Below are 22,680 nucleotides of genomic sequence, written 5' to 3' on the forward strand. Positions count from 1 at the left end.
CTAATCCATAATTTGAATCGAACACCCACGTCATATTTTGCGTTGTATAATTAGACTCAAGGGATATTTATGTGCGAGCGATTTTCCTCATCGAATACCGGTGTCCGATGACCTTAACGGAACCATGGAAAGCGACCCAATCTATTACAATCAAATTGTCAGCGGACCCCCGAACCTCAGTCCATTTATCGATATTCGCAGTCAATTTTTCGCCTCGTCGTTGCCTCCGACCAAAATCTTTCGGGAGTTCAGGACTGACAGAAGGTGGAGCGAGCGCGCATTTGGCTTTGCGAAAAAAATTCCCATTAGTTGGTTCGGGAACGTTTCTATCCCATCGCGAAATCATTGATTTATCGGCTCCGCGGGCGTCGGTTAAATTCAATTGTGTAGACTGTACGAAGTCATACTGGCGTGAAAGGCTTGAGACAGAACAGGGTCGAAAGCAATCTTTGGCTTCAAGTTGTTATTTTGTGGCAGGCACTGCGATATTATCTGTATCTGTTGTGTAGATGTTTGAAATGTCATGGATAGAAGCAGTGTCAGAGAGATCTGTTCGAACAGTAAAAATAACGTATATAGTACGACTTTTTTTAACAAAACACTCTTTTTCAATGCCAAAACCTTTTAAGTGGAAACCATATGCCTTGTATACAAAGGCGTGGAGACAGGGTTGCATTAATCATTTGATGAATAACCAAACGTCACTGTTGCTTGTGATACCAAGGCGTGAATCCCTGTGCTAATGCACAACAAAATGCGGACGTACAAAATTAACGTTGAATGTGTAAGGGTGAAGCGGGCACATGCGTCCACATGATGCGTCACACCAATACACGCCAAGATGTGCGAAGCGAAAACTTTGATGGAAAGGATAGGCAATTACAGCACACACGTGATTTGTTGCAAAAATTATGTTTTTATCAGTTTTTTGCTTATTTAACATGCTCATTGTCTTAATAGAAATGAAACGTCATCGATAACATCACCTTTACTAAGTGAAACAATATTTTTAAATGCAATATTTTCCCCAGAAATGATTTTGGTCAAACACGAAACTTATATTTCATAATTCTGAACAATAACATGAAGAAAATGTAAACCGCAAGTGTATTATGTTGGATCTGACAAACTATGTCGTCCGCTGGCGTGGCGTTGCTTCCCTCTCAACCTGTCTTCTGAGAAAAAGGGATATTCGGGAGCGGATGATAAATAATTTAAATCCCGCACCTTTCCTGGCGACTTGCCTTGCGTCTCAGTATCCAATGAGTGCTAGAAACAGACACGGAATGTCATTAGCCGTGTTTTTTACGACCTCGCGGTTTTCGATTCTATCAGAAATATCGACAGATGAAGCATTGTTACGCGATACAGAGGGAGATTATCAGCATGGGTCTGGATAGAACGGTAATTCGCGTTTTGGTGTCGCGCTGTCAACGCTATGGACCGATGAGAGACTCATATATTATCTTGTACGACTCTCAAGGGAAAGGCCATGTAAAAATGACTCTCGTTTTGGCCCCTCATGTTGGTATTGAGGACCATATTGTGTGCATTTCAATACACGTTTATTTCTGTTGTGTTGGAACTTATGTACAGTTGGCCTGTAGCTTCGGATCGAGTTCTGGCGTTGAGGGTTGTACGAGTTCCTTTTTTGGAAGGTATTCGAAATATTACGTGTTCAGTAAAGATGAGTTGGCGTCGTTTGCGAAGCAAAGAGTGAATACAAATCTCGTATTTGCTTTGGTTTTTGGTTAGACTTGCAAGCGACGAGTAAAGTGCCACAAACGAAAGTCTCAAAAACAAAGTAATTGTAGGGTTTGGTAATTTTGAAGAGAAAAATGTAAGTGAAGAAAAACCGAGGCTATACACTCCCAATAAAGACTATGATTAGTGCCCAGGAATAACCTGATTCGGGACAATACAATAATTGCGTGCACTTGACATTAGTATCTGACACCCACAGCCCTCTTGTCAGCTTACACAATCTGCGATGCAACCGACCATGAAACAAAAAGGCCAATCGGCAGAGGATTATCGATTTTAGTTCTTTTCTTTCAAGGCTGGAACAGTTCCTCTCCCTGACTTAAACCTAGATTTCAACTGCCTTCTTGTGAAGTGTGGACGAGGAGGGTGATTGTCAGTCAGTGTCATTGGTTTGAATCATCAGGTTGTCGTAGGCAGATGTAAAATGCTATACTTGACCAATTTTGTTTGGCCAACTGCACAAATGACAGTGACATGCAGGCCAGAATAATGTTTTTGAAGCAGGATAGAAGTAAACATCACAGGTTTTTGTTGACCGTTGTATATCACACATAAATTTTGAAATTTATTTTTTGCTATTTTGCATAGAACTAATGTTATTTTAGTGTTTGCCAGACATTTACCCTGAATAACCATTGAAATCTAACTGACTGGACCAACTTCGATTGTTCTGTGTTCCACAGCCCATACTCTGCATTTGTTGCGTAATACAAAACCAAGTTATACGTCATAATGGGAAAAAGTGGAAGCAAGTTGAGTCCGGAGGACATGCTGGAGTTGGAAAAGAACACGCATTGTAAGTATTGCGATGATAAGTATATTGATGTTGGAAGCAAGACAATGTTATCTATATTTTTGATCTGTCAAATAGTTCCATGTATACAAGATAGTCTGGGATGTTTGGGAGGGGCTATGTGCCCATTGGCCACTCCCGACCATGACGAAGGTTTGGCATGAGCCCAAGTTAATCTGCACAGACGTTGGTAGGAGCTGGTTTAAAACAATGATTCGGTCAATATCCCCCGTGCATCGAGAGAATTTCAACTCTGTCCCAACTCGCCTTGGGTTGATTAATAATTAATCGAGCTTGATTTGTTCTTTTTCTGTTGCTCGTCAAGTCGTCCCATATAACAGCTGCCACGCCCAAAAAGATGATTTGCATAACGACCGGTTCAGATTATCAACTCCCCATTTTCGTGATGAATAAATTTCAAAATGATCTATTGCATGGCAAGTCCCACACGCAAAAACAAATTCCATCATCAATTGGAGGGTTAATTGTGAAAGAACGTTTATAATGAAAATTAATAATTTATTTGTTCACCATTTCTAAATTGGCTGTTACATCATCAACCCGATTAGGTCTGGCCCCATGACGTCATTAAGGGTTACGTTCGTTGACGTAATCAGGATGTCAAGGTTGAGTCGATAACTTTCAACCACTTGGATTCGATTATTTTCATTACACACAGTTGTTATACGTAATTTGTAAGGTTTTCGGCATTTTAAAGTGTTTTCCTAATTAGGCGATCCTTTGAAACGTCAAATCACTTTCGTTTGAACGCAACACGAATACAAGGGACCGTGGTAGCGGACTCGGTACGTACTGTGCCGTCCGTGACACACGGGGAACGTCGGTGCTATGTTGATCAGCTTCTGCTTTATCGATTGCTTCTCGCGCCAGTCAATCAATAATGGCAAAACCTTCTGTTCTTTGTACAAAAAAATAACAGGAATTTTCCAAGTCACCCGATTCTGCTTATGCAAAAAAAGGACCCCGAAATTGAAAAAACTTGTCTGGAACAATTATCCTGCCAAAATCCAATTAGCGGGGGGTAGTGATCCGTGTACTTTTATTCCCATGGCTCCGGATTAAAGTTGTCACTTCTCTCGGATTATGCAGTCGATGTGCGGTGGCATCTCGGTTTACTGCACACGAAATTCCCTTCAGCAAAGCTCTTAGTTGTAAAAATAACAAATTTTGAAATTGCTGCAAACTTCGGCACATAAAAAAAAACGTCTGTTAATTATAATTTTTTTTTCAGTCGAAAAGAAAGAGATCCAACGTTGGTATCGGGATTTCATGAAGGATTGTCCGAACGGCTGTCTCAAAAAGGAGGTACTCTAATTGTGTGTCTTACATTTTCATTGAACCAATGCCAGCGCAATGCATATTTCATGTAGGGCGTTTGTCAATTTCGGAGCGGAGACAGTCAGTTTGTCAAATTGGAAGCGAACTTAAAATAGAATCACTGATCATTTACTGAACGTTGCAAACTGGACTATTCAAAGCGTAAATGTTTCTATTAAAGTCATGGCAAAGGATAACAACACAGAAAGGCATTTGGAAACCATACACACACGAATACTTGGACATAGATAGAAAATTGCCATTTCCGGAGTAAAACATAGAACAACCATGAAAATCATAACGCTTGCAGGACACCTGTCCATAGTGTTTACCCTTCGTGCCAAGAAGTTTTACTTATTAATCACATCATTTATTATTCAACGCGTTCTTACTTGAAACAAGTTGGGTTTATTTGGCTCACGGGCAAATCAGGATGAAGCGTGTTTCAAGCTAAATGTGTTTAGTTTACACACATTTTATCTGGCGCCACTTGCCTGTGTTAAAACCTGTTTCTCAATAAAAGCAGTGTTTTATTTAAACAGCTAATCGGCCTTATCAAATTTCCAATACAGCTGATTGGGTTAAAAGGAATACAGTAAAATTGTATTCAAATTTCCATTTATATTTAGTCGTTTCGGGACTAAAATAAAGAAACTTGCTTCCTTTGCAAGAAAAGTACTCAAGTTCTTTGCGCAGTCAGGTGTGGTCTGCCACCATAACGTAATTTTACTGTTTTTTCGAATATACTTTTGTTCTGGCATTATTTTTTAACATCAACGTTAAAATTGCAAACTTTCGTGACCAAATCATGTTCCTCTTTCAGGAGTTTCAAAGTGTCTACCAACAATTCTTTCCTGAAGGGGATCCGTCAAAGTTCGCACACTTCGTTTTTAACGTTTTCGACTCGGACAAGGTAAGTTTCGAAACGAAACTCAGTGTTTTCGTACTCGATATGACAAGCTCGATTTTTTCAGGATGGCTTCATTACTTTCAAAGAATTTCTTTCGGCTCTGTCTGTGACGTCACGCGGCAACTTGGACGAAAAGTTGGATTGTGAGTTGAAGTTTATTTTGTGCTGTTTAGTTAAATAGCGAAAAAGAACATTTTAATGGCGTATTTTTTGCCTGAAATGATTACAAGTTTAATGAACTTAAAGCGCCACAAACATCTTTGTAAAGTGTTCCGAAGCTTTCTTGTATGAATAGGCCCAGTGCCAAGCCTTTGACCTGACTGTGTGAATGTCATTAAAACAGGGGCGTTCAACCTTTACGATTTGGATCACGACGGGTTTATAACGAGAGAGGAGATGTTGAACATCGTTGAAGCTATTTACGCGATGGTGGTGAGTTGTGTTTGGCACTTACAAGATTTACAGGACTATATACCTCGTGTGCTTTGCATTCGGGTTCGGAACTTTTGCACGATTTGGCCGAATCGAGCCCTACGCTTGAAAGAGGGCCTCGCAAATTTAATATAAGGACAAAAAAGTTTAAATCGAACTGAGGTCTTTTTTAGACGAGGTTCAGGCGCCGAATTCATTTTTCTAATCGAGTTCCGCATTTGGTAGAACTGGCACTGATGGATGCAAATTTTAATACCAAAATTAAATGGGTGTCACAGCGTATTGCTTTGAATATGTGTTAAATCAGACTAAAACACATTTCTGTATAAGCTGCAGACAGATGGCCACTGTTTCGACCTAAAAGGTCTCATCAGTGCAGCTGATGTGACTATCAGACGACTTGGCTGACCAAACGGCCAAGCAAAGACTTCCACTTTGTGGTGACTATACAATCACCGTCATCCGTTGGGCACCAAACTAAGTGCAAATTTACGGAGAAAACAAGGTGGAAACACTTTGGCCAAGCAAAACTCAACCAATAGTGCCATCAGGCCCCGTGTGACAATAATCATATGATTATTGGAGCTAATACACAATTCATATTATTGGCTCCACATTGCTTAAAACCCATTTGTTTAAATAAACCCAAATCTCTTTGACCGAAACTTGGCCGGTGAGTCACATCTTTCATGGTTGAGATCATCTGTATCGAACTGTCGTCTTTTCAATTTGTCCCAATCGACTTATTGGGTAAAAGAACTTAATGCGCCGTTAAAGGTTTAGCCACTAAGCCGCAAATTTCATTACGGAGCAAATGCGGAGGCCGTATTTCTCGCAAGAGGGAAACCACAGAAGTTTTAGTTGTAATGGCCTAAACACATATGTTTTTCTACTTATTATCATTCCATGGATAATTAAATACTTGGTGATTGTTATAGGGCGTATGACACCGTCCTTACACAATTTGCGACAGTGTAGCAACATAACAAGCACAAGTGCATGTGTGACTAGTTAAAGCAGAAGTTACCAAAATGTCCGTCGAAATTATATTGTCCGGGCCTCGCAGGCTTATTTGAAACCTTTACGAAATTAATCCCAAACCAAGCTACCTGGCACTTTCAAGGCGCCGTTATATCATTTCCTCTATTCCACATAATCTGGTTTGTTTGTTACGTCACAGGGAAATGCGATGGATCTGCCAGAAGACGAAAACACTCCGGAAAAACGAGTTACCAAGATTTTCAGCCAAATGGACCAAGTATGTTGTTTAAGGGGCATTGTTATGTTAAATATAAGCCCACTTCATACAGAAACTATGCCTTATGCCGCTATTGAAGCTATTAAAAATTAAACCTACTATAATTTTGAAAATAGGTGAATTCAAAATAAATTAGTTTTACAATGTTCAACATAGTCCAGCTGTGATTTAACTTTTGAAGCACAAAAGTATTTGAAATTTAAGTCTTTTAAAACGCAGCTGTAATCAGAAATCCTTTTTGCGAAGTCACTTTGTATTAACGTTGCGCGTGAGAGGGGGATGGGCTTCGACCGAGACGGTAATGCATATTTCATGTCGTTCTCTCTACGGTGAAATCCACATTAATAAATCGAAGCGAAACATTTGGGACACGTCATTCGTTTCTTACTCCAATGCCCCCATATGAACGTTGTACACGTATTAGCGTGATGTGAGATGCCAAACAAATTTTGTTTACAAAACAAAAAGGAAAATACTTCCATCTATCTATGTTTGAACCGAAACGTAATGGAAATAAGGACGCCTGTTGCGAAAACAGGTAAAAAATACCCAAAATGCCCATTCACAAATAAGGACAAATCTCAATGAGGACGTAATGGCAACCCGGAACATATGCAACTCATTAAAACCAAAATATTTGTATGCGCAAAATTACCAAAACTTAACCCAATTAAAATAATTTCGTTCTTGGATCGCTTTTGGAAAAGCAGCTGTGACAGCTTTAGTAAAATCCGCAACTTTCACACCCTGCATTATTTAAATGCCAAGTTCACATAGAAGACACTAAAAGTAATTGTACTAATTGTAAAATTCAAATACTTTAAGTGGAAACTTGACCACAACCTTGGTCGGGGGTAAAAGTTTTGTAAACTTTATGAACAGGATTTTGGAAAGAAACGTTTGTATTTGTTTAGAACAAGGACGGAAAACTGACTAAAGATGAATTCCGAGAGGGATCCAAGTGCGATCCATACATTGTAAAAGCCCTATCTGCTGGATTGGGTGACGTTGATAACGCCCAGGGCAACAACAAGGCTGCAACATGAAATGACGTCATCCACGTTCAAGACCCAATAAGAAGCCTTTACGCAAGTTGTTTGTACTAAATCTTCATTCAAATCGATACAGTTTTACGCCAATGCCCACGATAATAATTTTTTGTGCATTTTGTTTACTTGTTCCTTGAGTCTTGTCGGTTATCAAATGTAGAACAAGTTTAGGCTGATGTGACTAAAGCAAAAAGGCCTTTGACAGTAAAAAGACCCCAACTGCAGGTTGCAAAGTAATTGTTTTACGCAAAGTCTATGCGAAGCTAGATGATCTCCGCTTCCTTTTTAAGTTTTGTTTTGGGGAAAATTTCTATTCCAGCTGATAGCCATTGAGGCCAAAGCGGACAAACACTGCACTCTTGACTTGCATTGTTTTCTACTGTGACGTAACCACGCCATTTATAACATTGTTATGTCACAGTCACAGAAAGTTTTGTTTTTGCTTCGATGTTCCTGTTTTCGGTTTGTTTGTTGCTGCATGCGTGCGTTTCGTTTTAAGTCCTCCAAAACGTTGAGAAAAGTGAAACTAATCTTGCATAAAAAGATTTCTTTTAATGAAATTGTTTTCAGTTAAAATTATCTTTTGTTTGGAAATCTTGCGAGTTGCCTGAAAAGTTTCAGCTATGACGTCGTTCTCATGAGTACGTGGTGACTTTTGTGTTATTCGTGTTTCCCCCAGATGAACTATAATAAACAAACAAAGAAATGCCTGGAACGCGTCTGTTTTATTGTGACGTAACAACGGGATATAGAACAGTGCAGGATGTAAGTAAAAACATAAAAATCGTACATAACAGGCTTGGAGCTTGCAACAAATTGCCAACTTGCGGGCAGTGCGAGGGTAATGGTTTGCACATAAAACCAAATTAGAACGCGTCATCCATTTTCTTGACTCAAATACCAATGCCAACCAACAACATAAATTCGTGCATCTACCTGCATTGAAGTAAGGATTTGCATGAATGCACGAGAAAATGTTTTGCTCAACTGTCCACGCCAAGCCGATTTACAAACCACTCGGTGTCGCTCTCATCGTCTTTTTCCACTTGCATTGCAAACCAATCGTCAAGGTTAAGGTCAAGTTCAAAGACCTCTTTCCACTTTTGGAAGAAATCCTCGCTGCGAGCTTTAAACCGGGCTTCCGCCAGAGATTTTCGCAGCTTCACCTTCAAGTTGATGTAAAGTACTTGTTAATGTTGCATGGCCTTTAAACGTATTTTCTTAGAAAGGCATCAGAAAAGCAAATTTTCTATAAAACATTTTCTATAAAAGAAAATTGAGTCATTTAAAAAGAAAGAAAAACAAAACAATGTTGTAAAAAGCAATACCTCCGTTTTCATTAAGGAACTTTTAGTTGGTCTGTATTTCTCTGTGGCAGCTATTGCTTCACCTTTGTCGCCACCTCGTGGTGTTGGGAATACCTCTTCAAATGAAATGCTATTTCCTGTGCTGCTTTGAATTTGTTCTGTGCAAAAGATTTGAAACATGCAGAATGAATACAAAACACGATGGCTTCATTTTAATTTATTGTATATCGTTTTTGCGTTGATGTGTAAAGTAACAATTCATCAACACAACTTCACAAATTTTTTTTGTAGCTAATTAACTTATACACGAAAACCTTATGGAATGCCAACATCCAAAGTATGCCAAAAATGTGACCTTTGCAATCTTACCCATAAACTTGTGAGTGTCGATCACCTCTTGGTCTATGTTTTGCATTGCCTTCTTTCGGTCCTTCTGCATTTGATCGACCAACTTGCACAATGTCTTGACGGCACCAAGATTCTTCTTGTGTGCCCTTACTTGAGCTTGTCTTGGCATTCGGTCACTCATTTTTTTATGTTTATAATCGAGCCTGGTGGTAAATTTTAATAAATCTTAATAGAATTTAAGCAGTTAGGTATTTTATTGTTTTTTGTTTGAATGTCTGACACCGGAAACTGGAAAATTTTAAGAAACTCTGCTTTTCTTCACTCACTATACTTTACCATTCAGCCAACTTTATGAGAGCACCAATATTTCACAGTAACGTTTTTATCTTTCTTGAACTTAAACATAAAACACTTCTGCAACAAAGGCCTTAAAACAAACTTATAACAATGAAATTGTGACAATCATAGTGTAATGGCGCTACTACTGTTCCTATTTTTCTCAAGAACTACATCTAAACAACAGCCCAGTGGAAACCATCTCAAACATCAAAGAAGAGTGTTACAATCCGACGCTTACCATGGTATTATGTGTTGAGAAGTGCGATCAAATTTCCGCTTCCCAGGCGCTTCGCAATCCGATATCGATACATAATGGAATTTGCTTCATGATGATACACTGCAATGGATACAAGCGACCTGTATGTCACAAACTTTAACCATTTATCTTCATCACTTTTATTTATTGCCTTGCAGTTTATTTGGTTGTCGGTGAGTGCTCATTACCGATTGTTACTTGTTTCCCAAGTCGTCAAAGTTTTACAATTTAAAAAAATAATTTAAATGCCAAAATTAAAGAAAAAAGCGACCAAAAATTAGTGAAGCCTATGTGTATATTATTTGCACTTTGCAAATTCGTCTCATTAATCTCTGTAAAAACATGCGGTCAGTTCATCGGACATTACCAATGGTACTTTAACATGCACCAAAAAAGTGCCCACTTTTAATGTATTTTATATTTTTCAACATAACAATATTCAAATTTCATTAAACACGCAAAATAAACGTAATACGTTTATATTTAGAAAATACAACCATAGACAGTATTCAAAGAATACGAAAACAATGTTGTGTGATGCAAACTTTTATGCCAGCGCAACCATCTACGATGTACTTACATTGGTTCTGTTAATGGTTGCTTATATAAGGCTGCGTGATTTGTTTTTTGCTTGGCATGTTTTTTTATTCATGTTGCTTCAAAATTTTTGTTTTTTATTATTTCCTTGGTGGTTCAATTACTGTTTGTGTAATGTTATGATAGAATACTGTAAACTGTACTTCTGTTTGAAATTGAACAACTCTGTCTAATTGTAAGCGCCACCAACGTCTGATAATGTCTTCGAAAAAGACCAAAACGAAAGTGTCTCAAAATGATTTAAGAAAGATGATGCAGCAGATGAAATCGAAACGAGTTGTCGGCGAAACAACGAATGGTTCAACGACAAACCAAAGCGGTGCCCACAAAAGAGCACACCCACCTGAAATACTTTCCCAAAAAAATGACATTAAAAAAGCGAAATTAGCAGCAAAGTTACAAAGAGACATGGAACGAATAATTGCTGCCAAAAGTGGAAAATCTGTAGTTTCAGGTGAAGCCACTTCAAATGAAAGAAAACATAAATTAACACAAAAGGAAACTCAAGAAGTTTCTGCACCCAAAGCGAAACTGGTGAAAATTTTGCCACCTAAAAAAGCAGCCCAGCCAAAAACCGGTTTGCTTTTGGGGACGTATAGTGACTCTGCCTCATCTGATGATGAACAACAACAACCCATGCCTATGTCAATGCCAGTAAGTTCCAATGGAAAAGGAGAAAGCAGTGCCAAACCAAAAGAAACTGGAGACAAAACAAAGAAAGATGACTCATCAGTTCTTCCAGAGGGTTTTTTTGATGACCCGGAAAAAGATGCAGTTATGCGGGGGGTTGAAACTCCAGCACACAAGATGGACCGCGAGTGGGAATCGTTTCAAAAGCAACTCCAACATGAGGAGGGCCACTCCGAGCAGATCATCGAGGAGGAAAAAGAGACTGGACATTTGGATCGCGAGATAGAAGAGATCGATGAACAAATCAAACTTTACAATCTTGTTGATAAACTTGCAGACAAAAAGGACAGTGTGATTCAGGTTGTTAAATCTGTAAAACCAAAGTTTAAAAAACAAGATGAGGAATCTTCTAGTGGGAGTGAGGATGAAGATGACCTTTTAGATTGGCGAGAAAAAGATGCTTTCACCTGAGTACTACACATTAAAAAAGAAATATTGTCAACAGAAAAAATGCATTTCAAGAGGAATTATGGTTGTTGGAGTTAGTTCAAGTGCTTCTGAATGTGGGTTTCCGCCTGTTATAATTCTGTCACATCCCACAAACACTATAGTTTTTTTTCTAACGATTTGTATTTTACAGAGAAGATAGTATTAATGATATTGATGCACGATGCAAAGGAGTTCATTGCAAGCTCTGCAAAGACTTTTGCAAGTAACATCGGCAACTAAGTTGTCTTCAGCAACAACGAGAACACACAAAGACAGTCTCAGAACATTTACACACTTCACTAAGTGTGACAAGAGCAACTTTGTAAACTATTTTAGAAACAAATCCACCGATGCCAACACGTCAACATCAGAAGTTGGTAAGGTCCAATCATCACATTATCAGCTGACTTTTACATGCACTGTGTGTCAAGAACGGACTGCAAAGACTATTTCAAAGAAGGCGTACCACCATGGTGTGGTCATTGTTCGCTGTCCTGGATGTGACAATAAACACATTATCGCCGACAACCTCAACTGGTTCAGCGATTTAAACGGAAAGAAAAACATTGAGGAAATAATGGCTGAAAAAGGTGAAAAAGTAAATCGAATAGGCGCAACTGCAGACTTCATGATTGAACCAGAATCTGACAGTAAAACCTAATTGCATCTTGCACCTGTATTTATTGATTTGTTAGATTGACGAAAATATATTTGCCAAATAATTTTTCATGAAACTAGACTTTTTTGACAACTAAAAAAGGCAAAATTTTTCAAGGAAGGCATGCAAGGTGCAGTTATCTCTCACTCGCGTTAATCAACAAACCCAAGCTGTACCGGCAGCTCAGATTTTCAGGAAGGATGTTATCAAAGAAGGCAGTGAGGCTTATGTGGAAACCGCACAATGAAAAGATTCTCTATGCTGCCAAAATATACACACTTGAATCAACATAATCCTTTTATTCTTTTCCACTCAAAACTAGGAAACAACGACAGTTTTGCAAGGAGCTACATGATTTGTTTGGTTGTTGACAGTGGTAGTTTATAATTACACAACAGTACAATTGGTTGAAATGCTTGAATTTTCTTCATTTAAAGCACATTTTGATTGCCAAAGAAATATTGCACTAGCAATGATCAACATATATACAAGAAATGAAGAACGAACACTTGCAATACAGATAACACACATAAACTAAAAAAAAACATGATAATCTCCTTGGGCACGGCAGTGAACAAATGATTTTTTTCTGAAGACAGTGGCATATTCCTTGCAGTAACAACAATGAATTTGATAACATGCGTAACATCTCATGTGTAGTTGTAAGCCACGGCAATGGCAACTGCTTCCTCCGAGGCCGGACGGAAAGCAATGTTGTACATTGTTGTTGGAATATTCACTGGAATGAGAGTGCAATATTTATGCAAGACATATTATTAATCTATTTATACTAAAGTTTAATTTTTTTGGACAAAAAATGTGACAGTACACAAATATTACTACTAGATATGTTTTCATTGACAATGCAGCATTGGTTTTAATTACCATCGTCTTGCATGGTGTCGCAAAACATTTGTAAATCCCTGGACACAAAAAAAATAATTAAAGTTTTCTTGCCTATTTGTCCAGCTGTAAGATTGAAGCGGATGTTGTGGCATGTATTTTTACAAATTTTTTTAGGTTGAATGAGCATTTCAAATGTTCCGTAGACCTGGGCAACCCACATGCCAAGTTCTGCATACCTCTCTTTCAACTACAAACAAATACTGTGTCTTTGAACATGCAACTTAAAAGTGGCTCAAATTGTTATAAAACAGTACAGCTACAGTATATTAAAAGATTTTTCCATTTATTTACTCACACTATTTCATCTTAAATTTGTTACTAAGGTCCAAATTGTTTTGAAAACTCAATTAAATTGAGGTTAATTCAAACAAGATACAGGAATAGGTCATTTAAATACATGCGAAGAAGAAAATTTACATACAAATAGTGCCTTTGTTTTGGTTTCACTCTTTCTTCCCATCAGAATATAGTTTTTGTGTTGCGTAGGTTCACACATTGGGGGCATGAAGTAAGGTTTAAAGTAAAGTCTGTGTACTTCTTTAAAGGAATCCACATGGCATGTAACCCTGTCGAAATCAAAATCTCATGTGAGATACAATAACAGGCCTGCACTTGAATAATGATTGTTCTTGGGTACTTAATTGTTTCTGCATTGATATCTCATGTATTTTATAAACATAGTAAATTAACATAGTATGTTTTAAAATATCCATGTACAAAGCATTTTTTGCTGGAAATGTTAATGAATTTTTACCACTGAGCTGTAAAGTTTGCCTTTTTTCCTGTGGTTTTCTCTTCATCGAGGTACTGCATTAAATCTGGGGCAGTAATATTAGACTGATGAAACCCAGCCGACATACGCAGAGTGCAGAAGTTTTCTTCCTTCTTCATGTGAGGTTTTTTGTGAATCTGCAAGAATACAACAATGTTTTTTTTTGTCCAGAAACAGGCCTTGAAAAGTTTTGCATCCAACCCACATTTAAATAAAATTGAAATCACTTGTATGTGTATGGAGTTTAATATCCAACAAGAAATAAAAAAAACAACATTTTTAGTTTCGCAAACATGTTGATCAAAGAATCAAAATGGTATTTTCAAAATGTTTTTTGATTTCATAGAAATGTACAACTTACCTCGATCAAGTCATCAAACGTAACTTTATCGGTTGTTGCTCTCCAGTCAGTCATTGCATCTCCAACCAGTATAGGCAACATATCAAATATGCTTTTTGAAACGTCTTCAACAGACATGTTTGTTTGCAGCTTCAGTTCCTTCATGTCAGCGCAGACCTAAAATGGTAAATGGTTTGACATTAAAACTGTTAAAAACCTTTGCAAAATATTCTTATTATGTGGATCTTACTTCACACTCATCCTCCCTTAGTGATGTATCTTCAGGTTCATAGTATGGATTGTCCAACATACATTCCGACATAAATGGCCACGTCCAGTCATAGTAGGGCAAAACCTGTAAAAAGTAATGACAAATATTGCTAATCTGCAAGTTACTTTGATGATTGTGATTGCTTGCTATGCATTCAACTTGTACCAAGGATTGTGTTGGGTGAATTTTGATTGTGTATTTTAATAGTTTGCTGGCCAACTACATTGTTGTATGTAAATAATGTAGGCCTTTTAGTTTATTTCTTTTTTCTTGCTCTACTGGTCAAATCAAAGTGCTATGCAAAGCGGCAAATGACAGGCCAATTGTCAACTATGATAACTTACAGCGTTAACCATAAACTTCTTGGTAACTATTCGCAGCATGTAGTATGTTGGTTGAAACATGAACATGGAGGCAAACAGGCATATCGCGGCCACGACGATCAAAGTGCGCTTCGCTCGGATTTTCCAAGTTCCTCGTCGTGCAACATGAATAACGGGCAGAGCAGTTTCACGTATTTTCTCTGGTGAATATCCTGCGTCTTTGCAAGATTTGTAAAGTTTTCGTACTTCTTGGTCGAACACCCTGAGACGTTCTTCCAGTGGCGCTGATTTCGCCCCTGTTATTGCATCCATTACCATTTTTACAAAGCCCTAAAGATAAAAACAAATACAAAAGTAAATAAACACAAGGTGTCAAGGTTGCTATCAGTCTATTGGGGGATGGCATTATCCCAACTACTTTTTTGGCAAAAAGAACCACGAATGATATAATCACTTGCATGCTTTCCACACTAGTTTTACGCTCAAGCCTCGTCGCAACCCATTGCGCTGCTCAGTCCACATGGCCAGTCAACACACACATCGCTATTCCCGTATGCAGGAAGTTGGAAGCAGCTGTTTCGCCATCAGTAGATACGTGACTGCTTTGGGATTATAATGTCGCCAGTCGATAGCTTGGCAAACTAAGATTTCCCGACAAAAACTTATCCCGTCATTTATGAAATCTTTTGAAAACCTGTAAAGCATGTAGATAAAGTTTTTCGTTGTGATTATGAAGCATGTTATCCAATTTATCAGTCATGCTACACATAAAACGTCTGATTCTTGTTGAAACATTTAACACGGGGAATTGTGAAATACATAAAGTCAACATTGAGCAAATATATTTTTGAATAGTCGGTGTAATTTTCCACATTCGGGTTCATAAAACCAACTGTGCTTTAAGGTGGACCCTGGTGATACACAAATCTGTGTGTCTACTGAATGCCGAAAAGTAGCTTGGCGTTGAACCTTTACGTGATGAAACATATGTTGGTAGTGTATAGTGTTGTTCCTTTACTTCCGAAGGACTTAGTAAACACCAGTGCAACTGCAAAAACTACGTTGATTATAGAATTTTCATTATCTTCTACATTAGTCAGTCACTGTTTTAACTCCGATCTGTGAACAACAATTGTAGCTGTGGTGTGTTGCAAAATGGCTATACAAATTGCTGCGATCAACAATTCCCTGTGTTGCTTGCAAAGTGGAAAGGAAATGTATTTTGTCACGACAGGAAAACGTTTTTCTTTTCACTAATGGTAGTTTGCTTAGTGACTTTACTGTGCCACATGTTGTTTAGCGAAGTCTTTATGCTGTTACACATCTTTAACTTTGTTAATTTTTAGTTCGATTTTGATATTATTACATAGAAATGGCGCAACGCAACCTAATAGGGTATTCCCCTCAGTGTCGAAGTGGTTTTGCTACAAAGTGGACGAATCTGCAAGTATTAATATTTGCTGGATAATTGATTCAAACCATGCAAGGGGGCAATAATGGACGAAAAAATTACGACTACTTGCACGGACAAAGTTTACTTACCTCAATAAACCCCCCAATTAACGAAGGTTTCACCTTGATTCAACTTCTCGTTAAATAGGAAAAAAAAGTTTTTTTTTTGTCCATTTCAGGATACCAGGTGGACATTCAAAGCAAAACAAGAATAGAGATCTTGGAACTTCTTGAACGACAACAAAAGCTAGTGTCCAACCAGTATGTTTTTCAAATACGTTATTTTTTAGTTGTAATACAGTATTATGGAACTCTGTGATCATAAAATGTGTATATTAAGATTGATGCATCTGCTTATTCACACTGTTTTGGAAAGTGTGCATTTCATTATTTATTTACCTGCTGAAAAACAGTAAATATTTTGTTTTAATGTTGTGACCTTTTGGTTGCAATTGCAATAGAGGATATTTTGTGCTATTTTATATTGGAGAAACCTTACTCACTTAGATCATTTCTCCAAAATTTGCCTGATGGGGGTGAAAAAATACGACGAAAAGTTGATCAGTTGCAGACACGCCTTCGGGAGCTCGATGAGCAAGATTTCATAACCAGACATAAACAAAAAGTAAGTTGGGCAGTCGCATTCTCGCATATATATGTAAACCCATCATTAATTACGACTATGTCAAGCACTTGTCTTTTAAGGAAATTTTAAATACAACTTCTGAAAGTAAAATGGTTGATGAACAGACCGATGGAATCAACGCTGAAGACGAAACAAATTTGGAAGCTGTGAAGGTAATATTGTATCCACATGTGCTAAAGGCATACCAACATTATGTTTACTGTAATTATTTCAAATTCTGGGCTGTTAAATTGAGTGGGGCAAGACTCAAATAAAACATAGATAAACATAAGAAATGTTGCATGACAAAAATCATTATCAGAATTCATGTAGATTGTTTGCTTATGTTTTTCATCAAAGATTGTGATCTTCAAGAAAAAATATTAAAATAAATCAGAAACATTGCTGTCTAATAATGTGATTGTGGTGTTATTATTTGACATAAAAACAAATATTATTTTTGACATACATTTCAATTTTCTAAAATCTCATGTTGTGCTTTTAGGAAACAAAGCTGGATGATTTAAAAATTGTTGAACGTGGTTTCAACAACTTGTCCATACACGAAGGGCCTTTTTATGAAGTTGTTAAAAATGCGTCCAAACAGAAAAAAAAATCAAAGTTTATTTTAAACAGGTACAATTATATTGTAAATCTGATTATGCGGTTTATAACATAATGTGTAATACGTCAGGCAATCAGCTAAAGAAAGTCCACCAAAACCCAAGCCACCAACAAAGCCAATATCGTCTTCTTCCGGCACGGCTGATTCCAATATTGGTATGCTCTTATGTAAAATTTTAATATTTGAGAATTGTTTTTTTTTGTTACAACTATGTTAAATTGTAATATTCTTGATTATTGAACTAGCAGCAATACATAAGATCAAGGGTGTGCAACCTGTGACCGCAAAACAACATTTTGTCATATTATTTATCAGTGGCCTGTGGTTTAATGTGGTTTGGTGTATTTGGCATAGCTGTGCTAAAGGTTGCAAACCCCTGCATTAGACAATGGGCTGCTTTGATAAACTGCTTAATCACAATTGGAAATGCCTCTGTAACTTACACAGCTGTACAACAATTTTTTTCATAATGTTGCATCACTCCTAAAATCAAACAAACTTTGGCCACCTGTTTGTACACTGAACATAATGGATTACCTACGAACAGTTATGACATGATAATTCCATGAGTTATTGAAACAACCTGTTGACGCAGTACGGCCATACTTTATTAGATAAATGGGCTAATAAAAGTGCACACTGTTACGACCATAGGCGTTGATTTAGGGGTGACATGTCACCCCTGTTTGTTTGTGTAAAATTTATTGTCAGAAAAACCACATACATGCATTAAGCTAGTTTCAAAAGACCTGTATTATCACCGTCACATTTATGACAAACACAAGTGTCTCGTGGATTATTGCAAAGCACAGCAATTGTTGTAGCATAATGGTAAGTATCGGCATTGTTGCATAATAGATTTGTTTGTTACTTTATTATTGCTAAATCTGCAATAGACCGAGTGAAACAAAAATATGCCGCTTTCAGTAAGGGGTTCCATAATTAAAGTGTTTAAAACTTATAGTGCTACAAAAACATGATTCGGTGTAAAAACGTAGTGGCACAAAACTGGAATTTGCGTCGCTTGCCTATGTTGCAACACGACTGACGAAATGTTTTTTGAGTGTTTCTAAAACCTGGAAAGGTCAACCTTAATATTTTACAAAAGGTTCCAAAAAAATCGACGCCTATTGCTACGACCTATCAGGTCTCGGTTTTTCAGGCCTAACCAGGCAAAGATTATTCTACTGGAGGATTAATTTTCATTTGTTAATGAGCAGATACAATGGCAACCCCGATGACCAGTCAAAACGAACCTGGAAAACTTGCAAAGTTAATATCTGTCGATGAATGCAGGCAGCTTCATGCACACCAGCAAGCCGTAATAAAGGTACTTTAACCATAAACAGTTTATCTTTATTTCCATGACAGTACAAGGATTTCGAACTATAAAGAAAGACCATTACCTTGAGGAAGCCTTGTTGAATAACAGGCGAAACGTCGGTGAATAAAGTTACGTTTTATCTTTGCCAGAAGTACAGATTATTAAGTTACAATATGCCTGGCAGCAACAAAAACATTATATTATAAAGATAAGCCCTCAAGCTACCTAGTTTGATCGCTTAAAAAGTATGTTCTGGAGCTGAAGCTGACAACCAGATCTGATATGTACGTTTATAACATGCGTCTTGTGCAAGAAAAAAATTGTGAACATTGTTTTAAGCTTCAAAGTTTACCAGTACGCACTTGTGGCAAAAACGATTCAAATCAACCAACAATTCACCTATTATATGTTAGTGTTTTGGCAGCAGCAATTCACACACATGTCACAAAAGTTATGTACACACTACTTTTGGACTAACATTCCTAATATATGTATTGTTTACAACCATATGCTCTTAATGGTAGGTACAACAGGCTGCACTCACTGCCGAGAGACTGTTGGCAAGATACGGTGGCACAAATGTTGGGACCGCCCAGAGTGACCTTCACACACACCCTGAAGGTCAATTCGAACATGAAGAAAGCTCAGATGTTGATGAAGGGGATGTACATATGGAAGAGGCATTAACTGACTTGAATGAAGTTGACTGAGACAATATTTCAAAATCTACAGTGAAAACACCCTTATTGAGATTGGTCGAGTGCCAAAGGAAAAGCTCGGGTGAACTATCGTGAATCTACCACAGTCAACTACACAAAACTGTCCTGGATGCAGAAAATGTTGCTTCGTCATTGCTCCAATTGTGCACAAACAAAACAACACCACATTAACCTTGTCATAGAAACAAGTGAAAATGCTTTTCTGGAAAATTTTCAAGTTTCAATGTTGATTAAGTGCTAACACTGTCTTGGAATTGTAGTAAAAAGATTTTTAAATGCAATGACATTTCTATAATGTTTGTGTGTTAATAATAATTAATGAGTTGACACATTGTTTTCTTGTGAAAGAATACAAATTTTGTCTTGTGGATTACTTGTCGCTATTTGTTTTGCAAATTTTAATTTTTCTGACTGGAATGATCTTTGTTTAAAACAATACTTTTTTCTTCTGTTTTTCAGGTGCTTGTAAGAAACAAATTTGTTCTAAAAGTTTGCAACAATGGCTAAAAACCAAGGTTCAGTTACAGCCAATTATTTCCAGTTTGCAGCCTTTGGTATCTTTACATCCATTATAATGTGGGGCTTCCTTTACTTTGCTTGCTTCAATCCAGATGCTGTGCCAGTGCAAAACCTTGGACCCTTTGGAACTTTCTTCACTTTCATTGTGGAAAAGCACGTCTGGTGGGCTAATATGCTGTTTAATGGCCTTATCATTGCACACATTTTGGAGGCATTTTATACCTTGCATCTCGCTTCACAATATGGTATAACAAGTACAGCTGCAAAGACAAAGTGGGTCATGCAGACTCTTATGTGTGGGTTCGCTTCCTGGACCCTCATGAAGTCCCATTTCAAAAAGATAAATTAAAGGAGGCTGTATTAAAGATCAAGTTCTATGGTTTGATTTCCATGAACCCAAAAACATATGTTCAATTTGTGGCAACATGCAATTTTAATCGTAACTATTTCTTCAAAGATTTAAAAATGAATGGCGTTCTGTTAATGTGTATTTTTTAATTATGATTTGTACTGTTATACTGAACACCTCTGAAAACTTCATACAAAATAGATTTTTTTTAATTTTACTTTGGTGCAGTGTTTATGATTGGTTTCGTGGCACTTAATTGTACTTCCTTAATCAACCGTACAATTATGCTTATGAAATAAGTGACATTTTTTCTGTATCTAGCGAGCGATGAACTGTTTTATTAGTTGGCTGGTGGTTTTTGTGATATACGTCCAGACCTGTGTAATCTTGTTTATTGTGAAACAACAAATGAACTTTTCGCTTGTATCCTTCCAATATTTTGTATAATTTCAATGTAGTGTTAAAGGTGCAAATGCATCAACGTCACCTTTGATTGTGAAATATTTGTGGATTTGTAGTGAAATCATAACATAGGATAATCAGTATGCTTGATTTCTTTGCAGGTGTTGTAGGGTGAAACTGAATGTATGTGTTTTAATGTAAGAACTGTGACAAGTCATGCAGGCAAATTATGCGCTTTTGGAGGTTATAAATGTCGGCCAAATCTCCTGCTTAGTAAGTTAATAATTTCCCAAATATTTTTGAAAACACAGAAGTAACTTCTGTGTGGTCTGATTACAGTGGTGGAGATCCCCTGCAGATGTGAAGGCCGCCTGACAAGTTGTACAGTATACCTTGGCCACAATATACCATTTGAAACCACTCCTGTAGCTCAGTTGGAAGAGAGTTGGGTCTGGTAAGCCCATGGTCGTGAGTTCAAACCTTACCGTGAGCTTGATTTTTCTGGTCTCGCTCCGACTTGTCAGGAAAAGTGGCTGATCAAGCTTGGCTGCAATGTCTTGGCTGTGAAGCCTGTGAACCTATTTTTTGAAAACAAATATCTTTCCAAAATGTGAAACAAACATTCTGCAGTTGCATGTAAAAGTATAAAATTTTTGTGTTTTAGTTCACCCAAATCTTTTGAGTGTCTTGAAAATCTGTATGCTATCTTTTTTTTTTTAAAAGTCGAAACATATCTCACAAATTAGATAACTACTAAATTATTAAACCTGCTATATATTTTGATTGATATAACAGTGTTATATGCAGATATAATCACTGTGTAGCAAACTTTTAAAATGACTGAAAACCAGCAACTGACTTCAAGCTATTTCAAGTATGCAACCAACTCCAACATAAGAGGTGTTTTCCTCTTTACTTTTCTCTACTTTGTGTGCTTCAACCCAGAAGCTGTGCCTGTCAAAAGTCTTGGGCCTATTGGGAGATTCTTCACATTTGTAGTTCAGGACTATACATGGGCTGCTAACAGGCTCCTGTATTTCTTGATTATCTGCCATATCTTTGAGGCTTTCTATGCTCTTTACCTGACCTCGCGGTATGGAATTACAGACCCTGTTGCCAAGCTGAAGTGGTTTTTGCAGACTCTTGTGTGTGGGTTTGGTTCTTGGATGCTGATAAAAACAGTGAAAAAGAACAACTAGTAACAAGTTTGTGAATTTTGATGAAGTACAGATGTGATAACGTGTAATTTAAACCAGAACATCTCAGAAATCATGCTGTTTTTGTTTGTATCACTTTTACATTATTTGTGATTTTTCAAATACTATATATACAGTGAAATGCTTTGCACTTCAGAACTTATATCATGTTTGTGTTGGTTTACATCAGTTTACAACTTTCTTTCACTTCAAAAGTGAGATTTTCACAATTTTGATCTAACAATTTGCTGCTCTATGCAATTTCATGAGCAGCATATGTTGCAACGTAGAAAATATGAATTGATTTTACCAATTGCCTTATTTTTGCCAATAAGCTTTAGAGATTATTTGTGTGTTGTGTTTGTTTTCTAATATTCAGTATGTTTGTTTTTGTATCCAGGCAATGGCAAAGTAGGTTTTTTATTGCTACTGAGATTTCAACAAGAGACTTTCGTGTGAATAAAATATTGCAACAGAAAAGGTAAACTTCACTTTACCAACACTTTTAAAATTAGTCTTGCCACAATGTAACCGTGTATCGACAAAAGTTTTACAGGTGAAAGTAAGTCTGTGCATTTGACATGAGTTTTTCTTTAGTTGTAACTTTAATTGCATTAACTTTTTTAAATGTTACCATAAAAGCAACTGGCCTATTTTTTAGGTTTGCCTGGTTGTCAAACAGTCCACAA

At 37.2% G+C, this 22,680-nt stretch overlaps 6 protein-coding genes across 7 annotated transcripts; 4 read left to right on the plus strand and 2 right to left on the minus strand.

Moving 5' to 3' along the window:
• The first annotated feature begins 2,369 nt into the window (after positions 1 to 2,369).
• On the plus strand, positions 2,370 to 8,251 carry LOC145904092 (neuronal calcium sensor 1-like). The gene is made up of 7 exons (XM_082992330.1): positions 2,370 to 2,560; positions 3,810 to 3,883; positions 4,719 to 4,808; positions 4,870 to 4,948; positions 5,149 to 5,237; positions 6,418 to 6,495; positions 7,410 to 8,251. Exons 1-7 carry the CDS (start codon positions 2,497 to 2,499, stop codon positions 7,539 to 7,541), a joined length of 606 nt encoding a protein of 201 aa, XP_082848456.1. The 5' UTR covers positions 2,370 to 2,496; the 3' UTR covers positions 7,542 to 8,251.
• A 6-nt stretch (positions 8,252 to 8,257) lies between these two features.
• On the minus strand, positions 8,258 to 9,416 carry LOC145904093 (uncharacterized). Of its 2 annotated transcripts, XM_082992332.1 has the most exons (4): positions 9,221 to 9,416; positions 8,873 to 9,009; positions 8,559 to 8,710; positions 8,258 to 8,480 (listed from the first exon to the last, which is right to left on the minus strand). In XM_082992332.1, the coding sequence occupies exons 1-4, from the start codon at positions 9,378 to 9,380 to the stop codon at positions 8,477 to 8,479; spliced, it is 453 nt and encodes a 150-aa protein (XP_082848458.1). In that variant the 5' UTR covers positions 9,381 to 9,416; the 3' UTR covers positions 8,258 to 8,476. The 2 variants fall into 2 exon arrangements, with proteins under 2 accessions (XP_082848458.1, XP_082848457.1); XM_082992331.1 differs by having other exon boundaries at positions 8,258 to 8,710.
• A 1,023-nt stretch (positions 9,417 to 10,439) lies between these two features.
• Positions 10,440 to 11,774, plus strand: LOC145901941 (uncharacterized). Its single transcript, XM_082989761.1, has 2 exons — positions 10,440 to 11,584; positions 11,662 to 11,774. Exon 1 carries the CDS (start codon positions 10,590 to 10,592, stop codon positions 11,490 to 11,492), a length of 903 nt encoding a protein of 300 aa, XP_082845887.1. The 5' UTR covers positions 10,440 to 10,589; the 3' UTR covers positions 11,493 to 11,584; positions 11,662 to 11,774.
• Positions 11,494 to 12,256, plus strand: LOC145901943 (DNL-type zinc finger protein-like). The gene has a single exon (XM_082989762.1). It carries the CDS (start codon positions 11,692 to 11,694, stop codon positions 12,169 to 12,171), a length of 480 nt encoding a protein of 159 aa, XP_082845888.1. The 5' UTR covers positions 11,494 to 11,691; the 3' UTR covers positions 12,172 to 12,256.
• Positions 12,257 to 12,496: 240 nt separating this feature from the next.
• On the minus strand, positions 12,497 to 15,200 carry LOC145901940 (uncharacterized). The gene is made up of 7 exons (XM_082989760.1): positions 14,802 to 15,200; positions 14,437 to 14,541; positions 14,208 to 14,363; positions 13,829 to 13,983; positions 13,496 to 13,640; positions 13,126 to 13,261; positions 12,497 to 12,907 (listed from the first exon to the last, which is right to left on the minus strand). Exons 1-7 carry the CDS (start codon positions 15,096 to 15,098, stop codon positions 12,819 to 12,821), a joined length of 1,083 nt encoding a protein of 360 aa, XP_082845886.1. The 5' UTR covers positions 15,099 to 15,200; the 3' UTR covers positions 12,497 to 12,818.
• Positions 15,201 to 16,201: 1,001 nt separating this feature from the next.
• On the plus strand, positions 16,202 to 19,984 carry LOC145902633 (uncharacterized). Its single transcript, XM_082990676.1, has 8 exons — positions 16,202 to 16,348; positions 16,412 to 16,493; positions 16,740 to 16,857; positions 16,938 to 17,030; positions 17,363 to 17,493; positions 17,552 to 17,637; positions 18,703 to 18,812; positions 19,331 to 19,984. The coding sequence occupies exons 1-8, from the start codon at positions 16,261 to 16,263 to the stop codon at positions 19,514 to 19,516; spliced, it is 894 nt and encodes a 297-aa protein (XP_082846802.1). The 5' UTR covers positions 16,202 to 16,260; the 3' UTR covers positions 19,517 to 19,984.
• The last annotated feature ends 2,696 nt before the right edge of the window (positions 19,985 to 22,680 follow it).

The sequence above is a fragment of the Ascidia mentula genome, chromosome 5 (genome assembly GCF_947561715.1).
Source record: "Ascidia mentula chromosome 5, kaAscMent1.1, whole genome shotgun sequence".
In the NCBI taxonomy this organism is placed as follows: Eukaryota; Metazoa; Chordata; class Ascidiacea; order Phlebobranchia; family Ascidiidae; genus Ascidia; species Ascidia mentula.